Source organism: Ziziphus jujuba, chromosome 4 (genome assembly GCF_031755915.1).
Source record: "Ziziphus jujuba cultivar Dongzao chromosome 4, ASM3175591v1".
Lineage (NCBI taxonomy): Eukaryota > Viridiplantae > Streptophyta > Magnoliopsida > Rosales > Rhamnaceae > Ziziphus > Ziziphus jujuba.
The window spans coordinates 13,435,270-13,459,228 of NC_083382.1; the positions used below are offsets into that span (position 1 = coordinate 13,435,270).

The window sequence follows — 23,959 nt, forward strand, 5'->3', positions numbered from 1 at the left end:
AAGTGATAAAGTGGACATGGTCATTGTTATATATACGATATATATTTGGGATGATTTTTTTTAACGAAATATTATGCGAAAATATCAAATAAAAAGGATGCAAACATCTTTGAAGTAGATCCCAACAAAATAAAAATAAAAATAATAAAAATAAAAACAAATTGCATTTTGTCTCTAGCTACATGCATAATGCATTTTGGTTACGGATCACACATTTTTATTTTCATTTTAATATATATATATATATATATATATATATGTATGTATCAGAAGGAGAAAAATGTTATTAGTTACGGATCACATGCATATAAAAGAGGTATGGTTTTGGTCTCTAATTGCGTACTCCACCGCTTCAAAAACCCAAATAAAAAAAGATCTACATACATATATTCTCCAAACACTGAGAGAATCAAGCCCTAATTATTCTTTTTTTTTTTTTTTATATCCTTGAGTTGTTAGAGTAGTAGTAGGAGATGGAAAATGGTTGTGATAATGAGAAATGGAAATTCCGAGGAAACGAAGAGCTCAATGCGGCTTCAATCTCCGTCCGTGGTGTTCTCAATTTGCTAATGCATAACATCGACCCCCACCATCCCCGTCCCACCATCATGTTGGGCCGCGGCGATCCCACCGACTTTCCAAGTTATCGGATCACTCCCTCCGCCGTCGATGCCGTGGTGGATTGCGTCCGCTCATTCTGCTTCAACTCTTATTCTCCCACCGTTGGAATTCATTCGGCGAGAAGGTACGCCACATTTTTTTTCTTCTTCTTCTTTTTTTTTTTCATTTTAATTTAGAAGAAAATATAATTTAATCATTTTTATTTTTTACACGTTTTAGAAAATAAATAAAAATTGTGAATATGGCTGTCCCATGTATTGATAGAGTCTGGAACTAAGAAAGTGTGGTCAATTTTTGTACTTTTTTCATTATTTTCTTTATTTATTTATTTATTTATTTATTATTATTATTATTATTTTTTGGTGAGATCATTTTCCAATAAAGTACTCTGTGGACGTGCTAAGCGACTCGTACAAATTGGACGTGCATTAATAAAATCTAACTTATGCGGGCACCTTAAAAACCTACGATGGACCCAAATGATGAGATGAACGTCCAGACTCAATTAGATATAATATTTATTTATTTATTTTTAAGAAGAAAATATAGCCATTTGTAAATTAAATTAAGAAATCTAGTGAGGTGACACTGTTTTTTTTGGGAGCAATTTAATGGCTTAATTACTTTTTTTTTTTTTTTAATAAGATGCCGAATTCAAATTCTCCTATTTGCAATAACAAATATATATATATATATAATCTTGGCAATTATATAAGAATCTTCTTGGTTAATAATCAATTCTCCCATTATCTTGGCAACTATATAAGAACCTTCTTGGTTAATAATCAATTCTCCCATTTGCAATATCAAATATATATATATATATGAGAAATCTTTTATCAGAATATTTTGATGGTTTCCATATCAAGATTTTTATGGTTTCTTATGAGGGCTTTCATATTTTTCCCATTATTGAAATGAAAACTATTTTTGGATTTAAATATGTCTAAGCAGAGTTGATTTTATTCTTTAACTCATCTAGACAATCAAAAAAATCTTTAAATCTTAACCATTAAATTAATATAATGATTAATAATAAAAATTTAAATAATTTTTCATCAAACCATCTTGATGAAAAATAAACTATATATATGTAATATTGACAGCTATATATAAGAATCTTTCTTGATTAATAATAAATTCTTGCTTCCATATATTTGTAAACTTAAGAAATAAAAAATAAAATGTTTTGGATGAATTTAAATAAACAAACAACAGTGGTGTGGTCAGTTTTTTAACATTTGCTGTTTTGTGTGAGATCACGTGCCACTAGTTTATCCCAAAAAAAAAAAAAAAAAAAAAACAAAAAACAAAAAACAAAAACAAAAACAAAAAGGAGTCACGTGCCGCTAAACTTTAAAGTAACGACAAAACCAGTTCTTCTCAGCAGAATTAAACGTAGGGTAACCTGACTCATCTCCACGTGATACTCTCCAAGCAATGCTAAAATTCTCACATATCATTTTTCCAATCAACGTGTCAGAGATTTCATATGATAAAGAAAGAAAATGTGTCATAATTTTTTATTTTATCAATTGGCAGCGCTACATCAAAGAGCATCTCCAGGCCTGTCATTCCAAAAATCTGACATTTGTTTTTTATTTGGCTTTTTTAATAGAAGATTGAAAAATTTCAATGGCAAAATTTGATATTTGATCCTACTTTTATAAAGCATATGACCCTATATCATTTAATGGATTAATCAATATTATTTTATTTTTAATTGACAAAAAATAATTTAAAAATAGATTCCATATCTATTTAATATTTTTAGCACTTTTTGTTAAAACATAAATGACAATATTTTATATTGATATTGATATTTATTATTGGAGAATCTATGTTAATACTAAATTATATAAATGATAATGACAAAACAGCATCTGCCATTACAAATGCTCTAAGACTATCAATGCTTAGTTAAAATGAGTTTTAATATAATTATTTTTCTAAAATATTATTGTTTTCTATACAATTTTTACATGTATATCGTTATAAATACTTAGTTTAGACAACAATCATTTATCATAGTCTAATCAATGATCAATGCAGGCATTACCTGTAATCATGCGCAATCACACAGTTATTTTACACCAAGAGATGGGTGACATTTAGCACAATAGTAAAACCATGCTCATCATTATTTATTTATATATCCAATTTCCGTTTTATTTATTTATTTTTTTTCGGCGGGGTTAATATACAGTTTGTTTGGTTTGAAAATTTACAAGTTTGTGATTAATATATATATATATATATATATATATGTATATATAAGAAAAACAATTAAAGGATGATTTGAAATCCTGTGTTCAATCATTTCATGTAAAACTTCACACCCTATCTTGGTCTTCTAGTTTGTTAGCACCATATGCTTATGGTAAATAGTTTTACCCTAATCCTGCTTAAAAAGTTATTGTTTTGTTGAATTAGGCAATGAAAATAAGCAAAATAACTTAGAAAAATGATTAAATATGGCAATAATTTTTATAAATGGGTTTGATACATTTCATGGGATTATTATGATTGTATCATGATAAAAATACAATAAAGTTAATGCTTTCATTATACTAAATTTGTAGTGCAATTGCAAAGTATCTCTCCCAAGATCTTCCATACCAACTCTCTCCAGATGATGTTTATCTAACTGCTGGTTGTACACAAGCAATTGAAATTGTAATATCAGCTCTGGCCCGTCCTGGTGCCAACATTCTGCTACCTAGGCCTGGTTACCCACAATATGAAGCTCGAGCAGCTTTCGATCGTCTTGAAGTTCGCCATTTCGATCTTATCCCTGAAAGAGACTGGGAGGTGGACCTTGATTCTGTTGAAGCTCTTGTAGATGACAACACTGCCGCTATTGTGATCATAAACCCAAGTAATCCTTGTGGAAATGTATTCAAATACCAGCATTTGAAAAAGGTACATATTATTTGATATATATGAACTTGTCACCTTGAATTGAATCAAAAACTTACTAAAAGTTTTTTTTTTTTTTTTAAATTCTTTTCTACTTTCTTTAATGCACATAGATTGCAGAAACAGCGAGAAAACTTGGGATTTTTGTGATTTCTGATGAAGTTTATGGGCATCTGGTTGTTGGGAGCAATCCATTCGTGCCAATGGGAGAACTTGCTTCAATTGTGCCTGTTCTCACACTTGGGTCTATATCAAAGAGATGGCTTGTTCCTGGTTGGAGACTTGGTTGGATTGTGACAAATGACCCCAATGAGATCCTTAAGAAAACTGGGGTTTGTGTTCTGTTTCTGTATTTTCCTCAGAATTTCTTATACACTAAAAACTTTTATGAAAAATTGAAAATTTATTCTATGAAATGCATTGCCAATAAAAAGGGTCTTAATAAGACTTCATTTTATGGATGTGAAATTTTGTGCCTTTTATTTATGATTAAAATTGATATTCTCCTTAAAAATGAATTACTTTAGCATTTTTAAACTTTAATTTTGTGGTTTTGTTTTCTACTTCTCAGATAGTGGAGAGCATTAAGAACTATCTTGACATTTCCCCTGATCCTGTAACCTTTATCCAGGTACCTGATTCAAGTTATACCATTAAAAAACTACATATAATTGTTCTCAAATTTCTGATTAAAAAAGTTTATCCACTCAGTGCACTTAGTAATGCTATATTTTAATCCTAGTAGAAGAGAAGCTGTATTGACTCTTTCTTTGGAATGCTTTTTATTTTTTCTATCATTTTGCTTCCTCATAATATTTTTGTCAAAGTGAATACAAATAATGATCTGAAAAATTATGTTTTCAGGGAGCAATTCCTCAGATTCTTGAGAAAACAAACAAAGATTTCTTTTCAAATATCCTTTCGATAATGAGAGAAACTGCAGAGATGTTGTATGACAGAGTTAAGGAAATTCCATGCCTTACTTGTCCACAAAAACCAGAAGGATCCATGGTTGCACTGGTAAGGCTTCCATAAAAAAGTTCCAAACCTTTTAATCATGCTTCAAATTAGTATCTTAAATTGAAAAGAGTTAACTAATAACTACGTTTCCTTATAACAGGTCAAGCTAAACTTGTTGCTACTCGAAAACATTAGCAGTGACTTGGACTTCTGTTTGAAGCTGGCCAAAGAGGAGTCCCTTATTATACTGCCAGGTAATTGAAAAACCCAAGTCACTGAATGCCGCTAAAGGTGAATCAATGACTATTGTAGTTGCTCTCCGAAATAAAATCGAAATCTTTAAAACCATTTTTTGAGAGAGGCTGATAGATTTCTTCAGCCTCAAGAAAAAAAGTGACCTTCACTATTTGCTCTGAACCTGTTTGTCAAAAAATTCATTCTTAATAATAATCCTAGATGTTTGTATCCTAAAAGCATGAATTTGTGAAATATGTTTGGATATTTGTAGAGAAATTGGAAATCCTCTAACCTTACAAAAAGATTGATCGTCTGTAATGAACCAATCCTTTATGATTGCAGGAGTTGCTGTTGGATTGAAAAATTGGCTTCGCATTACTTTTGCTGTTGAGCCTCCTACCTTTGAAGATGCCCTTGGAAGGCTGAAAGCATTTTGTGATAGGCATGCAATTAAGCAATAAGTTTGTGTTGTGAGCAAATAAAATTGAGTGATATGATGATCTGTGACTTAGATTGGATCTACACTCTAGCTTAAAGCTATTTTCACTTACTTCATTACAAAAAAAATGTACTTGAACCAGGTTGAACCTTAACCAGTTAAATAATGGAGAAATGTGTAGCATATGCTACTTGTTCTTAGTTTTTCAATTACCAACGAATCATATTATTATGCAAAATAATTCGCTTAACTTGAATTGGTCAGGAACACGAATAAGATATCAAATTGATAATAGGATTTAAGGCCTCTTTGTGAAATCATCGGTAATTAAAACTGCAACCTTTTAGGCAAAACAGGTGTACAGTTTAGCAGTTGGACCATTTTAACTTAGTAGCTTATTAGAGACTAAATTTGAAACAAATGCTGCGGAAAAAAAAAAAAAAGTAGTATTTCTTTTAAAAAGTTTAAAAACTCCATCGATGCAAATCTAAGTAACGTAGATAAGTTCATTGAAGTGCTTAATGAATTGATGCTACAAAACCAGAGCAACTTTGTACTGGCACGGTAAGTTAAGTGAAAGTAAAACGAGAATGATATCGACGTATTCTTTTCTAAAGAGAAACTAGACAACAGACTTACAAACTTCATTTATTGTTTATTGGTATCAAAACTTGGAGCCAACCATTAACTTGCCACCTCCTCCTTTGAGCTGTCCTATTTTCCTCACCACTTGTACTTACAAAATTGTCACATATTTGCTTTAACTTTTTCAAGGTGCCGATTCCTCTAGCTTTTAAGACTTATCGGGTTTGATATCTCTCTTGGTGAACATGGAAATTGGAACAAGGTTATATTCTTCTATCATCCTCTTGCATTGACTAATTTACCTTTGGTTATTTGTGTGTATGAGGGGCTTTCTCATTGGTGGACGATTTTGGGTACCAACATATTGTTCAATAGAACAATGATAAGGTTACCAAAAACTCTAAAATTTATATTAGATAATGAAATTATTATTTTAATCAGGTTCAGTTAGGTCTCTAAGTTCTTGATTTTGTCCGGATCAATGTCCCATGATACATTACGTGACAAATTTTTTCTACAATATGTTATGAGAAGTTGATTTAAATGAATTTTAAAATTTAAAGAGATGACCTAAGTTGGATTATTATTATTTTATTTACTTATATTTTAGTTGCAATTATCTTTTTCTTTTTCTTTTTTCCTATAACTTTGGTAAGAAATAGAACATTCCAATCACCAAGGCAAATTCATATATCTCTCTGAGTCTGCTGAAAAGGCAAAAAAGGAGATGGTTGCTAGAAAATTGAAAATAATAGAAATATGGAACATTTTTTCTATTTTGATTGTTAGGTATTTCAACAAATTGAAAACAACAGAGAATACCAGAGTTGAAGACTTGACCAATCAGAAAGATTCGACTTCCTGGTAAAAGAGGATAAAAAGGGAAGGGCACACCTTTAGCCTGTTTTAGCTTCTCAATGTTCCCATTCGATCCCGGTGAGTAAAATCCCTTTTTTATTTTTTGTTTTTGTTAATTTTATCAACAAGTTTTGATATTTTTTCTTCTTCCTTTTTCAAAAATTAAGGTTTTTGGTAGCCGTGTCGATTTGTCTGCAATCCCAGTACTCAAACAAACGCCAAAAATAAACCTCACCTATATTGCACATCGCTTAAATTTTAATAGTCACCTGAAACTCATGTGTTCTCAAATGATGTGATATTATTTTTGACTATTAGATTAAATGAATTTGAAATGAAAAACTAAGATTAAAAAGGAAGCATAGATAAGTAAAAACAAAAAACAAAAAAACAAAAAAAAAATAAAAAAAGAAAAAAAAAAAGGAGGAGTAAATAGAGGATCCAACTCCTACTTAATGACAGACATTTTTCATCCAAAAGAAGGAAATAACAACAATAGCACACTACGTGAGTGGAGGGAGATCATGATCTGTGGTCAAGATAGATAATGTGGCGTGACCCAGAAGAAACTCACGCCAAAACAAGGATGATGACAAGCAAGACAAACATGCCATGTTTGATTGACATGGTGCTAGAAACACCATATTAATTTGGTGAGAAGTAGGATTTCTATCTACAAATTTTTTTCTAAATATCCCACTATATTTGATAGGACATAAAATGATCACCATAAAGTAAGCATATAAACTTACCATAATAACGATATATAATAGGACGTAAAATGATCACCATAAAGTAAGCATATAAACTTACCATAATAACGATATATATTATGTGCACAAACTTACAAGACGTTCATGTTTGGATGTTAGCCCAATTGTCTATTTACACTAGTAGTGGTAGCCTTCAAGATATGATACAACAGATCATTTATATAATTGAACATTTAGTAAATATTTTATATTTTATTTGATGTTACAAAATGTGATGTGTGATGATAGTTTTGGTTTTTCTTTTTAAATTTGAAATATTTTATCTTTAAATAATATATTTTATATTTTGCTTTGCATATTTTATACATCACATTACGTAACATATAATATAAACACACCACATTGTTTTATATTTCACTTTGATTAAAAAAATGCTAATTATATATGTTGCTTGTTACAAATGTAATATCATTAGAGATACATATATGATAATTTGATTGTCTACCAAAAAAGATTCATTGAAACCATATTATAAATTTTAGTATAACAATATACATATATATATATATATATATAATTAAATGCATAAAAATTTTAGTGTTGTGCTGTAAAAAGGAAAGAAAGGAGAAAGAATGGTAAGTAAATCAAGGTGATGGAAAAAGCGGAAAGAAACGTTAAGATTTCCCAAAAAAAAAGAAGAAAGTAGGCCTGGCAACGTATCGTGTTAAATCGTGCTCGTGTCGTATTATTTCGTGTTTGTGTGGAATTAAGTTAACCCAAACACTATCCGTTAAGTTTTCATGTGAAAATATATTAAATTCAAACCCATTCGATAAATTCTCATATAACTCATCACCCAACTCGTTAACCCATTAATAATAAATATAAATTTAAAAATTTAAATTTCACTTAGCTTTGAAATAATAAAATAATATTTTTTTAAAAATGGCAAAAGTTCTTGTTTGCTTTTAGATTTTTAAAAAATTCAATTAAAAAGTATAAATTAATACATGTTTAGCAATAAATTAAGTAATTTTAATATCATAAAACTTGTGTAATTACCAAAATACTCTTGTTTAATGGATCTAATGGGTTTATCGTATTTATCTTGTTTCACCCATTAAAACATGTTAGTTTATTAAGTCTTATTGGGTAATACTGATGTAGATCCGATACAATATTATCAACCCAAATCCGTAAATTGTCGTGTCGTATGAAATTTTGCCAGCCCTAGAAGAAAGTAGAGAGATGTAGTAATAAAGAATAAAATTTAAGTGGGTAGAAATGGAATATGCAAAGTATTAGTAACAGTTACCATAGTTAGTAAAAGGACATTAGCAGTGAGCAATGTTCAAAATATTAAACTTTTTCATGAAAATTTTATTTTGTAAACATATCGAAAGGAAATTTAACTTCCAACTGAAAATGGATACAATTTTTATAACATTCATCAAAATTTGTGATATTTTTTCATAATTTTTATAAAAATTTCTATCATAATATTCACATCAAATTCTTCACAATTTGATTAAAAAATCTATAACTTCAATAAAATTTTATGAAATTTCCATAGATTTGCATGAAATTTTCATAGAAATTATGAAAATATTTATGAAATTTTATTTTTGGTTAAAATTTTTATAAATATTATTGATGTTCAGTAAATTTTTGCCAAATTAATACTGTTGATAGATTTTCTAACTTTCAATTATCTTTCAATAATTAGGTAAATAAAAATATATAAAAAAGTCACATTTAACAAATAATGTCCAAAACTACATTAGATAAGTCTACCTATCATATTCTTAGAAAATATTAATATCACATGTTACAAATTTATCTACCTATTACTATTTTTCTTTTACAATAATAAATTTAATATTTGTATAAATATTATAAAGTAAATAAAAATTAAAACATAGACAAAATTGAAAATTTTGCAAGAAATATATTTTTTCAAAACCAAGATTTCAAAATTTTGGTACCGATGGTATACTAATAATTACTTGCAAAATTAGCAAGAAGATACATCTTTTAATTATTAGTTCTTATATTTCACATTTTAAAATAAAAATGAAAAAAATACAAACAATTGTTAATTTTTTAGGAGTTTTTTATAGTATTGAAATAACATTTATAAAATATAATATAATTATAATAATTATTTTGTATATTTTAATTAATAAATAATTTTACTAAATATATATTTTTACATATTTTTAATTAACAATAGTATGTTTTTAACTATTAACGCTTATTATAAATCGATTGATTAAAAGAAGTATAATATCCATTCAATATTTTTGCAATTTCAATAGCTAATTTTATAATTAATTAATTAAATAAGTTCGTCCTAAAGTTTTAATAAAAAATTTCATTTTTAAAAATAAATTTCTGTCAATTTCCATCCAAGGTTCCAAAAATCGATATCGATAGAAATATTGAGATTTTAAAATACGAAAATTTTCATGAAAATATCGGAAAATATTGAATATCAATAAAAAATTATAAAAAATAATGGAAATTTTTTTTAAAAAAAAATTTATTGAAACTTGCTATTTAATTATCAATTATCAAATTGATTATTAAACTTACTAAAATATTAAATGAATATTATATTCTTCTTAGTGAATTAATTTATAATAAGCATTAATGACCATAGATGAATTATTATTAATTAAAATATGTAGCAAAATACATATATGATAAAATTATTTATTAACGAAAATATATAAAATAATTATTACAATTATATTGTAGTTTATAAATGTCATCTTCACACCACATAGAACTTCTAGGTGGTTGAAAATCATCGATTTCTTCTTCATTTTGATTTTGAGATGTGAAATATGAGAAGTAGTTATGAAAAGATGTATCTCCCTGATAATTTTGCATGGATTTTGCGTTATTCTCTTTGATGGTTGAGTTTGAGATAGTACCCTTGAGTTGCTACTTGATGACATTTCATAAATATCCATTGAATAAGGATTATGAAAATGATTTCCAATCCTCATAGATCCAAAATTCATAGAATTCAAATCTTCTTCTTGTTGTGACATCTCTGTTATAGATTTCTCTTTACGTATATAGTATTTTTCAATTGTACAGAATCTTTGACCTGCATCTCTACTCTCATGATCTTCATCTTGTGTTGCATGTGTATAATATTGTTCACCAGTAAATGGACTTAATCCAACTTCTCGACTTGGTGATTCCTTTTGGCCACTACCTCTTATAACTTTTTCAAAATGTAAATAAAAAAAATAAAAATAAAAAACTTATGAATTGTCAAGAATTTTTTTTATTTTTCAAACAAACATTATTATTTCACATGTATGTATTTTATCATCTATTTACCCACATTTGTAAAACAAATATTCTCGAAAATAAAATTTGTCAGGTTAAAAAATATAATTTACAATTTCTGTATTTTTGCTTTATCAATATTCAATAAGTAGAACTTATTAATATTATTCAATTCAATTCATTATATTTTGTTTATATCACTAAATTTCTAAAAAGTAATTAAAAGATAAAAGAATTATCAATGAAGTTAATTTGATAAAAAAATTTACTAAATATCAATAATATTTATAAATTTTTTAGAAAAAATTTAAAAAATTTCCTTAGATATTTTCAAAATTTCAGTGGAAATTTTAGAAATTTCCATGAAAATTATAGATATTTTTAACCAAATCGTTAAGGATTTGATGTGGATATTTTACAAAAAATTTCATGGAAATTTTGGCAAAATTTTGGAACATTCAATGGATATTATGAAAATTCTATCAATTTCTATTTCGAACTTAAATTTTATTTTGACCCTTTCAAAAAATAAAAATATCAGATATTTTAAACTTTGTTTCCATCAATTTTTATAAGTTTTTATCGATATTCGATAATTTTCAATATTTTTATGGATATTTTTATATTTTGAACTCTCAATATTTCCACTAATATTGAAATTTTAAATCTTGATTGTAAGTAGCTATAGTTATAAGAGCATGAATATCTATGAATTACTAATAGATCTCAATTTCTCTTACAAATTTAGAGCATAATGTTTTATCTATTAGTCCTTCTTTTTTTTTTTTTTTGGCCATATCAAAAAATAGATAGTAACTCAAAAAAGACATCTCAAATGGGATTGTCCAAAAAACCAGTTAAGTTGATTTGGTAAAAAAAATAATAATAATAAAATTTCTAGTTACGATAACAAAATAACTCAATACAGTCTCAATTATTTTAATTTTTTAAATTACCCTTTTGATATCTTTTAATTTTAAATTATTTAAAAATATATAATTTGTTAGGATCCGTCCAAAATTCCTCACCGGAACCCTAGATAAGCCCTGATCCCAGGAAAACCCTACCGGATCCTCCAATGGAAAATCCGGCAGAACCTCCCCTAAGGGATGGACTTACCACAAATTTCCTGCACTGAAAACACACTTCTATATCGTCCCCTTATTCCTCCCACATTACTACAATTTGATTCCACAAATTTATAGCACTCCAAAAGAATAACAGTAACTCAGTGCATAATTAATACATAAATGTCCGAGACAGTACACAGAGCTTCATGAAGTACTACTAAGTATAGAATACAACATGGATGAAAGAAATATTACAATTTCAATAAATGAAGAACAGGGTACTTCTCGAACTAAGACAGCGATGGAGATCAAGTCCGCTCCGGATGAATACCGACAAACCTGGTACCTAGAGGAACGGAATTTAAAAATATGAGATGCTAATCATCTCAGTGAGTGACCCTATCTACTATACAATTATAATACCACGATAATTAAGTAGATAAATAATAATTAATTGGAAATAATATTTTCTCTCAAAACCCTTACGATTCTCTCGGTTGGAAAAGTTCTCCTTTTAAAACATTTTCACAAAACCCTTTATTCATAATCCCCGAAAACCAAGGAATCAATTTATTCAACTAAATATCAAATAAAATATAATAAATCAAGCATTCCAAATTTATAATTAAAAAGAAATTAATTTATTGAATAATTAAGTATAGGGAAAATTAAACCAATTTAAAATCCCCATTCAAATAAATACCAAAAACAATATTAATTATATTCTTAATTCCAATACAATTTCAAAATATTTATTTTAAAATCCCAGTTCTGAAAATCACTTTATGCACCCACTATATACTAGTGGCGCCAATAGTACCCAGCGTCCCAAGGTACCGCCAAACAGGAGGTTATAGAGAGAAACCGGCATACGGTCGCATGGCGTCCCACCGCGCCACTGCAAACAGGTGTCCCGGCCATGGAGGGGCGGCCTACCCTCATCCGATGGCAAACACAGGACAACCTCATAAAATCACTTGCGCGCTACTCACACCCACCCGCGCGCTAATCACATCCGTGTGCACACTAACCATATCACATATAAACAGAACACCAGTACGTATATGGTGCATCTAAAAATCATAAATCAATACATCTCAAAATTTCAAATTTTCCATAAATATACCGGGTTTATCCCATCCAATTAAACTCGTAATTTTTGCACAATTCCTTTATAATCATCGTCATAAATTCACCACATAAATTCCATAATTTTCAAATCCACCAGCTCTCAAATCCACCAATTTAAATATTCAAAATTTTCCAATAGCATAAATATTTTTGAAATATAATAAATTAAATTACATAACATTCCATGGGCATACTTATAAAAATTGAAGTCACCAACATAAACAAATATTTTCCTTGAAATATTTGAAAATCAAATCATGCCCAAAATAATGTTAAAACCACAAGAATTTCATATATAATTGAATTCCACAATTCTCAATACCATAAAATAATTTTCACATGGCATAAATTTATATAATGCATATTTTCTTTAATCAAAATAAATCCAATAATTTCCACAATAAATCAATTAAATATCTGACACATAGAATATAAATTTCAAATATTCAAATCACACATAATATTCACAAATTTAATTTTCAAAATTAATTTGAAGGTGGGTCACTCACCTTAAGCATGTATCTTAATCAAAATCCTCCGCAGGATCGACTCCACTACTCGCACGTACACCTAAAACATCCAAAATACACCAAACCACATATATTAATATTTTAATCTGGTAACTCCCAAATGGGTACCCGGAGAGCGAACACAAACGACAACCAAAGTTGACGAGTAATATACCGAATCGAAGCTTGAGCGACGAGGATTATAAATCCAGTCTTACTTCCCGAAGATCGGACCGGTGGTGGCCGGAATCTCGCCAGAAAGCTTTCGGGATTCAACTCTTCATGTAACACCCCGTCCCAAATCGCACCGGAATCCGTGCACGTTGACCGAGGTTGACCGTTGACCGTTGACCGAAGGGGGTCAAAAGTTGACTTTTAGACTCGGTGGGAATTTCGAGATGACTAGGGCACCGTGGCGAAGTGCACGATGCCACGAGTTCGTAGATTGGTAGCACGTCGAAAACGGAGCTACGGTTTGAAAGTTATGGACGAAACAAGTTGCGGTCCAAACTGTCCAAGGGGTGCCGGAGTTGACTTTTTGTTTATGGGGAATTGAGCTTTGACTCATGCATGGTTGTGAAGTGCTCGTCGATACGAGTTCACAGACTAGCGGCACGCTCAAAACGGACATCCGGTTAAAAAGTTATGGACGTTTGAAGTTTACCGGATACCGTATTATTTTAATATTTTTTTGGGTCGGTGAACAGTGAAACGCCACGTGTCAGTTTCTGATTGGTCCACGTGGCATGAACAGTGTCATGCAGGGTTTTAATTTTGAAAAACTCTCGGGGAAGAGAGAGAAAGAGAGAGAAGAGAGAGAAAGAGAGAGAAGAGAGAGAGAGAGCCACCGCCGGCCACCGGATTTTGCCACTGTTCCGGCCGAGTTACTGTACACGCGCCGGACAGAAAGCTTGCCCACCTCATTTCCGGCAAAACCTCCAAATTTCACGGCGAACGGCCGCCGGACGCGCCCGGATCGGACGTCCAAAGTTTGGCGGCGATTTTTCCCCCTCCACCGCCGGCCACCGAGAATCGGCACTATTCCGGCCGATAAACAGTACACGCGCCATACACCCAGCATCCTCTCCTCAAGTCCGGCCTACCCACCAAAAATCACGGCCATCGGACCACCGACGCGCCGGGATCGGAGCGTTTTCCGGCGAGGGGTCGAAAATCTTCAAACGGTGATTTCTCCGCCGTCCGACCTCCGTTTTGCTCACCGTCGGTCCCGTTGGATTGCTCTCCTCACGATCTACAAATCTGCAAAATTTCACAGCAAACGGCCACCGTCGGAAATTACTGTTCCGGCGACGGTTGCCGGTGACGTGGCGGCCCGCCGGAAATTACTGTTCCGGCGAGTACCCGAAAATTTCCGGCCAGCTCCAGTCCGCAGTGTTCGACCTCCTGAACCCAAATCCGACTTCCGTTTCCACCAATTCGCGACGGTTTGGGAGAATTGCGGAGCCGAAACCCGAAAAGCTTCCCGATAAAATTCCGACCCCGTCGGGTACGATCATCGAAAATTAAGACCGGATCTGTGATTAGCATCACTCGAGCTTCGATTCGGTATATAACTCGTAAATTCTAGATATCGTTTGTGTTTTGACCCCCCGGGTACCGGGTATTATTTACCCGAATAAAATATTAATTTATTTGACTGTCTGTGAATTTTGTTCTAGGAGCACCGGTGAGTCGTAGAATTGATCCCGTAGTGGATCATGGGTTAATTGCGTGCTCCAGGTGAGTGACCCACCTTCAAATTAATTTTGGGGAATTTAATTGATGAATATATTATGTGTGAATTAAATATTTGGAATTTAATATCTATGTGCCAAATATTTATTGGATTTATTGTAGACTTATTTATGAATTTATTGGATTTAAGAAAATGCGAATTCTACAAATTTATGCCGTGTGGAATTATTTTATGGTTTTGAGGATTTTGAAATTGGTGTGGTTTTAATGGTAAATTGGGCACGATTTGATTTTCAAATATTTCAAGGAAAATATCTGGTTATGTTGGTGATTTCAATTTTTATAAAATATGCCCATGGAATATTATGAGATTTGATTATGATATTTCGAGAAATTATTATGCTTGGAAAAATGTGGATATTTGAATTGATGGATTTTGGGAGTTGGTGGATTTGAAAACCATGGAATTTATGGTATTGATTATAAAGAAATTACGGAGAATTTCCGGGTTCAAGCGGATGGATTATGTCCGCTATGCTTATGAAAAATGTGAAATTTGTTTTATAATTTAAAATTGTGAAATTTATGATTTTTAGATGCACCGTGCACGTACTGGTGTTCTGATTATGTGATATGGTATATGTGATATGGTTAGTGTGCACACGGTTGTGATTAGCGCGCAGGTGGGTGTGAGTAGCGCGCGGTTGATATTATGAGGGTGTCCTGTGCATGCCATCGGAGAGGGCGGCCACCCCCCTTTGGCCGGGACACCAGGTTAGCAGCGGCGCTGTGGGACGCCACGCGACCGTATGCCGGTTTCTTTCTATAACCTCCTGTCTGGCGGTACCTTGGGACGCTGGGTACTGTTGGCGCCACTGGTATATAGTGGGTGCATCAAATGATTTTCAGAACTGTGTTTTAAAAATAAAATGTTTGGAAACTGAATTGGAATTAAAAATATAATTGTTACCGCTTCTGGTATTTAATTGATGTCTTGGTTTTCGGGGAATATGGATAAAGGGTTTTGTGAAATTGTTTTAAAAGGGGAACCTTTCCAACTGAGTGAATTGTAAGGGTTTTGAGAGAAAATATTATTTCCAAATAATTATTATTTATACTTATTACTGTGATAATATATGGTATAGTAGTAGGGTCGCTCACTGAGATGATTAGCATCTCACACTCTTAAATTCCGTTCCTCTAGGTACCAGGTTGTCGGTGTTCACTCGGAGCGGACTTGATCTTCCTCGCTGTTTTAGTTCGGCAGTACCCTGTTATTCTTTTATTGCAGTTGTAATATTTCTTTCACTCTTGTTGTATTTATTTTGCACTGGATTACTGTATTTATTTTTTTTAAGTACTGCAATTTGTGGAACCAATTTGTAGTTTGTGGGAGGAATAAGGGGATATTTTTGAAGTGTGTTTTCAGTGCAGGTAAATTTGTGGTAAGTAAATCCCTTAGGGGAGGTGCTGCCGGATTTTCCGTTGGAAGGTTCGGTGGTATTTCCCTGGGATCAGGGCTGTCTAGGGTTCCGGGGAAGGAATTCTGGACGGGTCCTGACACTTCAATCCTCTCAATCCGTCGTGAATTGGCGAAAAAGGACCTCGGATTTGGATTCAAGGGGTCGGAATCAATGGAGAGGGACCAACGGTGCAACTGGGTACTCGCCGAAACAGTGATTTCCAGTGAGCCGCCGCGATCACCGGCAACCGTCGCCTGCGGCGGCGCGTGCAGTGGCCGATGGCTGAGATTTTTAGGAGTTTTGTAGATCAAGGGGAGAGGGTTCCAACGGGACCGACGGTGAGGCAAATGGAGGCCGGACGGCGAAGAAATCGGGGTTTGAAGGTTTTCGGTGCCTCGCCGAAAAACGCTCCGATCCCGGCGTGTCGGAGGTCCGGTGGCCGTGAAATTTGGTGGGCTGGCCGAAAATGAGGAGGTGGTGAGGGGTGGCTGGCACGTGTGGCCTGAAAATGGCCAAAAAGGGGTCAAACGGCAGTGGCCGGGAAAATCGCCGTCGAGCTTCGCCAGCTCTATCTGGGCGCGTCCGGCGACCGGCGGTCGTGAGATTTTGGGGTTTGGCCGGAAATGGGGAGGCGCTCTCGTCTGGCAAGCGCCTGTAGCAAGGGTCGGCCAGAAAATTTGTCGATTCCAGCGGCCGGTCATTTCTTTCTTTGTCTCTCTCTCTCCTCTCTCTCTCTCTTTCTCTCTCCTCCCCATCGTTTTTGCCAAATAAAAGCCACCGTGGGTGACACTATTCATCCACATGGACCAATCAGATGTCGACACGTGGCATTACTGTGCACTTAAGCCAAATATAATAAAATATTACGGTATCCGGCAAATTTCACACGTCTATAACTTTTTAACCAGATGTCCGATTTAAGCGTGCCGCTAGTCTATGAACTCATATCGACAAGTACTTTACAACCATACAAAAGTCAAAGCAAAATTATACAACGATAAAAAGTCAACTCCTAGAACCTTTTGGACAGTTTGCACCTCGACTTGATTTGCCCATAACTTTCAAACCGTAGCTCCGTTTTCGACGTGCTACTAGTCTACGAACTCGAGACATCATGCACTTCACCACGGTGCCCTGGTCAACTTGAAATTTCAACTGGAATAAAAAATCAACTTTTGACCCACTCGGTCAACGGTCAACCTCGATCAACGTGCACGAATTCTGATGTGGTTTGGGACGGGGTGTTACATAATTGATTTTTCTTTTTCATTCACTTTCTTTGTAACCAAGCAACCAATGTTGCACAGTGAAACTTTTCTCTCGAGCAACCACAAGGCCCTGTTCTTCCCCACAGCTTCGATTGCCTATGCCCATTCGCATATCAGTACAGATTTGCCATTCAGTGCAAATGTAAGTGATCCAACCTCTGTCCATCTAATTCCATCCTCACTCATTGATTCGAGCTCCAAGAGGACGCATCACCATAATTGCTAGTGAGCGGATCCTCCTCGTCCATGGATATCAATGATGCTATTTCAGCTAAGATAGCTTCCTGCTTTGCAACTTCTTTCTTCCCGTTTTTCCGGCTAATGGATTTGGATTCCTCATTTGATGGACCCGCTTGGCCAAGCCCAGATGCCTATGAAGGAGCTTTAGATTCTGAAGATATTGCTTTGAGAATTTAAGTTGCAAAGAGGGCATTGTTGGCGAATGCACATGTGGAACGTCATTCAAACCAACCCATATTGATGGTTCATCGTTGCTTGCATCTCTGGCAGACTCACTCTAGAAAACAAAAAAATATAATCTTAATTGAACATAAAAAGGAAGAAAATAAGGATAGTTTGGTAAAATTATTTTTATGAGACTATAGATACAGTTAATTTTGAATTGCAAAAATAATCTCTCAAAAATAAATATGATCTAAGTGACCTTTCATTTTTAAGGGTCTATTAGACATTATAAAGTTTTTTCAAAAATAATTTTTTTTTAAAAAACCAATTTTTTTAAAAACAAACTTAATAAAATATATAAATTAATAAATAACCATAAAAAATTATTTATACACCATTATTATCATTGGAGAACAATTTAAAAATTATTTGTAAATTTATGCAATTTAAATTTAGAAAATATCAATTTCTGTTTCACATAGATAATTACCTACATTCATTATTTAAGATACTCTAATTCTAGTTAGATGAATAAAATCTTAATCTAGTCTTGATTCCATAGAGAGAGATTAGGAACATTAATTTAATTATATAAAAACTGCTCATATATATATATATATATATACACCACTTGCACTCTGATTACTCCTGCGCCTTATCCATCATCTTCTGCAATTAAGTGATGCCTCTATTTCTCTTATTTCTTTTCAGTTTTAATATGATCTTCAATTAATTGATTGTTAATTAAACTTTGTATATATACATATAGATGTTTAAGAGTTGAAATTGAAAACTAATTTGATATTGGTAGCAATAATGATATGTTGCATGACAATACATAACATGTATGTTGCATGTATTAATTGGAAGCGATTTTTTTCTCTTTTTTTTTATTTTTTTGGTGATAAAGAAGTTATAAAGTTGACAAGGTCATTGCTGTAAGATACTCTGCGGCTGTGCCCAGCTATTTGTACAATTTGGACGTACACTAGAAAATTAAAAAATAAAAATTAATGTTAACCACCCAGTCACTTTGTGGATGTGCTCAGCTACTTGTACAATTTGGACGTACACTAGTACTTACGATGGGCACCTAAAAGGCTTATGGTGGACCCGATGTACGGTCCAGATCCAGTTAGGCATATTTTTATTTTTTTTATTTTCATAATCCAAACCCAATTGTTAGGAAGCTGTCTGAGAAAGCGTAGCGTGGTCAATTTTTGAATTTTTTTTTCCCGTGAGATCACGTGTCACTACAGGTAACGACAGAACCGTATCAAATGAGCAGAAATAAACGTAGGGGGCACCTGACTCACCTCGTGGCAATGGTTTTCAAGCAAAGGCTATAAAATTCAAGCAGATCTTTTTACCGATCAATGATAAAGAAAGAAAACGCGTCAAAATTTTTAAATTTTTGCGTTGAACTTCCAATTTGCAACACTACATTGAGTCTGTCAACAGAAACTTAAAATGCATATATATATATATATATATATATATACAGAAGTGCTAGCACGGTCCCATTCGCATCATATGGAGAGGACTTTGACTGTCTGTTTGTTTTTTTCATTTAATGAAACAGTGCGTTGGCATCTTTTTTGAAAAAAAAAAAAAAAAAAAAAAAACACAAGACCTCTCCATTTAATGAAATGTTGCGTTGGCATTCTTTTTGGAAAAAACAAAAAAAAAAAAAAAAGCAGGTCTTATCGCTTTTCTTTCCTAAAGTCCTAAACCAGCAGTCTTCCTTCTTCCTTCTTCCTCTCCTACAGTTCATCCTCTTTTTTTCTAAAGTCCTAAACCAGCTATTTAGATTTTTTTATTTTTTTGGGATTATAGTTTTGATTTCAGTCAATTATTAGATCTTGGTCAATTATCATTTTGAATGCTGGGAATTTAATTTTTCTGTTGCTTTTGGTGTTGTTTGTTTCAGATCTTGGTCAATTATAAATGAAAGTGTGTTTGTTTTTTTCTTTTTTTTTTTTGGATGCTTGTTTTGAGCTGTTGTTGTTTAGAATCAGTTAGATGGTGCATGGAAAGTGAAGGGAAAGAAAAGCAAACGGATGGATGTGGGTCTTGTGGGTCTTCTTGTTTCCTTGTTTCTTTTTTTTTTTTTTTTTTTTATCTTTTTTCTTTCAAAAGAGATGCCAACGTACCGTTTCATTAAATGGAGGAAAGCAAACGGACGTCAAAGTCCTCTCCATATGGTGCAAACTGGTCCATACTATAGCACTTTTGTATATATATATATATATGTTTTTTTTTTTTTTAAATATTTGATTTTGTCTATACTTTTCAAATTATATATAAAATACATATAATCCAACTGTTCTCCTAAATAATCAAGTCCACCTGTTGAGAGTAAAGGATTTCTTTTTTGAGATTGAGGATATTCCAATCTAAGCTAAACTTTATGTCTATATATGGTTTGTGTGGTTATGATATAAATTTAAGAAATATTCCATCTGAATTTTTGTTACTTGCATTAATTGTAATTTAATTTTTTTATGCATTAAAAATTTCATCTAGCATCTTTATAAGTAGTATGAATGATATAAATTCAAAGGGGATAATGAAATAATAGAGAACGAAAATGATAATTGATATTTTTGAAACTTAAGAGATCAAATTATATTTAAGCTAAATTTTAAAGGATATGAATGATATTAACCTAATCTTAATTATGAAAATTTACTAGATTTGTGATAATATATATATATATATATTTATAAGAAAAAATTTAAAGAGATGATGTAAAATCATTTGTTCAATCATTTTATGCAAAACTTCACACCCTATCTTGGTGGTTTTCTAGTTTGTTAGCAATATATGCTTGTGGTAAGTTAGTGAATGTAAGCAAAACTATTTATAAAAAAAATTATTAAATATTGGCAATTTGTAAGTATGGGATTGATATGACTCTATTATGATAAAAAAAAAAATAGTACAATAAAGTTGATACCTTCATTTTACTAAATTTGTAGTGCTATTGCAGAGTATCTCTCTCAAGATCTTCCATACCAACTTTCGCCAGATGATGTCTATCGCACTGCTGGCTGTACACAAGCAATTGAAGCTGTAGTATCAGCTCTGGCCCGTCCTGGCGCCAACATTCTGCTACCAAAGCCTGGTTACCCACAATATGTAGCTCGAGCAGCTTTCGATTATCTTCAAGTTCGCCATTTCGATCCTGAAGGCGACTGGGAGGTAGACCTTTCTTCTGGTGAAGCTCTTGCAGATGATAACACTGCCGCTATTGTGATCATTAACCCAAGTAATCCCTGTGGATATGTGTTCAAAGTACCAGCGTTTGAAGAAGGTAAATGTTTTTGTATAATGCAATTTTTGTTTGATATGAACTTGTCACTTTTTTTTGGAATCAACAACTTCTAAATTTTTTTTTTTTTTCCTTTTCTACTTTCTTTAATGCATATAGATTGCAGAAACAGCAAGAAAACTTGGGATTTTTGTGATTTCTGAGGAGTTTATGGGCATCTAGTTGTGGGAAGCAATCCATTTGTGCCAATGGAAGAATTTGCTTCAATTTTATCTGTTCTTACACTTGGGTCATCATCAGAGAGATGGATTGCTCCTGGCTGGAGACTTGGTTGGATTGTTACAAATGACCCCAATGGGATCCTTAAGAAACTGGGGTTTGTAGTCTGTTTCTATATTTTCCTCAGACTGTCTTATTTTCTAGAACTTTAGTAAAAAAAAATTGAATATTACAGTGATATACTGTCGTTTATTAATAGACATTTATTTATTTTATGTGTGTGATATAGATATCTATTTTATGGACACTTGATTTAAAATATTAATTATTACCTTGGCAAAGTTGTTGACCCTACTACAATGAGAAAGGCTTATTAGGTTCTTTTAAATATTTTTCCAAAAATCTATATCAAGGTTGTGAATGAAATGTGCGTGCATGGGTGTCCTTGCATAGAATCTGATTAGTCACCTTTTCTTTCACTGCCACGTAGCTAGAGCGATCTGGTTTGCAATGCCTTGGAATATCAAATGGGATAACTTTTCCAACCACTCTTTGAAAGATAAACTAGCTTTGTTAGCTCATCCCAATGGGGTTCTCCCGGTCCACTAAGCGGACAGAAACAATTTTTTTCTTTTTGGAACTTTAATTCTAGATCAACTCTGGAAAATAAGGAATAGTGCCATGTTTGAAAACAAGTGTTTCTCTCTTGTTTCCACAATGGAGCTGCTTCGTTTCAGGTTCCTAGAAGCTCTCTCAGCTAGGGAAGGTAAGGGCCCAGATGTCATTAAGCATAAAGTCAGCAATGCAGTCCCCCTCCGAGCCCTTCAGGATGCCATAAGGATAAACACAGATACAGCAACTAAGTTGGGTCGCAGCATGGTGGAAATCGTAGCTAGAAATTTTGCAGGGAACGTGGTTCGAATGTGGGCTATCCCTACCCAATCCGATATTCCGGAGTTTGCTGAGGCTTTTGGAATCCTTCAAGGTTTTACAAAGGCTAAAGAAGAGGGATGGTCAAAGATTTGGCTAGAATCTGATGCCAAGAAACTCATTCTCAGTCTTAACACTAACGACTTGGTTGACATACATTGGACAGTTGAAGGTGTCCTGCAGGAAATAACTCTCCTGAAGCATTGGTTCCAGGAAGTAACTTTCAACTGGGTTCCCAGACAATCAAACTTTCTAGCACACTTTATCTGTAATTGGTGTTTCTGGAACAACACCTCAGGACTTTTATCTTGTGCTGATCTTCCTCATGCTTTTGAATCCTTGGTTTCCCAGAAGCGTGGTTCTTGAACCAGTCTCTACTGGCTTCTTTGTAAGCTTTGTGACTGGGTTTTGGTGTGTATAACACTTTTCGTTTTAGCCAAAAATAAATAAATAAATAAATAAAAAATAAAAAAATTAAAAGAAAATAAAAATAAAATAAAAAAGTGTCACAATCGATGAGTTTTTGCAGTGAAATAATAATTTGGAAGAGCAAATTCTGTATATCAACAGTTAGTTAAAACGAAAAACTATTTAGAAAATTCAGTAGTTTTAATATGGAATATCTGTTTCAAAATTTTTTTTATAAATTATGGATATTAGTTTTTTTTAACAGAGGCATAGATACTGCTGTTAATTCATTTTTTGGATATTTTTCCAACAAATTTTCTTCTTAATTTTTTCCACTTGACATCATCAATTTCAATTAATTTGGTTTGCATCTTTTATTATGAGCTCGTAGAGTTTATGCTTAAATAATAAATTCTCCATTCTGAACTTCTAAATTATTTAATTTAAAATCGTCAGTTTGATCATATTCACTCGATTTTTCCATGTAACTTGGACCAAAAAAAATATCAAGGTAATATAAGACTTTGATACTACTTATTGGGAAAAGTAATACAACCTGTGTAAAACATGATAAACCATTGAAAATATATTTTTAAATCCATTGTTCAAACTCCAACCTGTGTAAAACATCCTCCATTATTTTGCTATATATTTTGATAATATTTTTTGGTAATTTTAACATTACTTTTTGGTCGATATTAGCTTTAACGTTTCACTTAAAATTGATTTTTTTTTTTTTTTTTTTTTTTTTTGGGACAAGCCTAGAGCCAGAGTTAAAAACTAGGATAGCCCCTGTCCCGATACGCATTGGCAAGGGTATTTAAGAATATTTTCAAAGTCCATTATATTATTATTATTTTTTTTTTTTGAGCTAAAAAAAATATTATTATTATTTTTTAATTGTTGAAGAAGGTTAAGAATTAGATGAAGTTTAGGTGTGTTTGAGCTT

The 23,959-nt window shown here is 32.4% G+C and overlaps 2 protein-coding genes across 2 annotated transcripts; both read left to right on the top strand.

Annotated features, from left to right (window-relative positions):
- Positions 1-300: 300 nt before the first annotated feature.
- Positions 301-5,376, top strand: LOC125421927 (tyrosine aminotransferase). Its single transcript, XM_048472092.2, has 7 exons — positions 301-745; positions 3,204-3,543; positions 3,654-3,872; positions 4,112-4,171; positions 4,405-4,560; positions 4,661-4,754; positions 5,080-5,376. Exons 1-7 carry the CDS (start codon positions 474-476, stop codon positions 5,196-5,198), a joined length of 1,260 nt encoding a protein of 419 aa, XP_048328049.1. The 5' UTR covers positions 301-473; the 3' UTR covers positions 5,199-5,376.
- Positions 5,377-20,343: 14,967 nt separating this feature from the next.
- Positions 20,344-22,968, top strand: LOC125422039 (tyrosine aminotransferase). The gene is given in 6 exon segments (XM_060816763.1): positions 20,344-20,393; positions 21,161-21,473; positions 21,475-21,495; positions 21,613-21,658; positions 21,661-21,829; positions 22,410-22,968. Coding segments are annotated over 6 exon segments (1,158 nt in total).
- Positions 22,969-23,959: the final 991 nt, after the last annotated feature.

Coding starts and splice junctions, on each gene's coding strand:
- LOC125421927 (XM_048472092.2), top strand. CDS start 474: ATGGAAAATGGTTGTGATAATGAGAAATGGAAATTCCGAGGAAACGAA. Junction 746..3,203: donor GGAATTCATTCGGCGAGAAG/GTACGCCACATT, acceptor CTAAATTTGTAG/TGCAATTGCAAAGTATCTCT. Junction 4,561..4,660: donor AAGGATCCATGGTTGCACTG/GTAAGGCTTCCA, acceptor TCCTTATAACAG/GTCAAGCTAAACTTGTTGCT.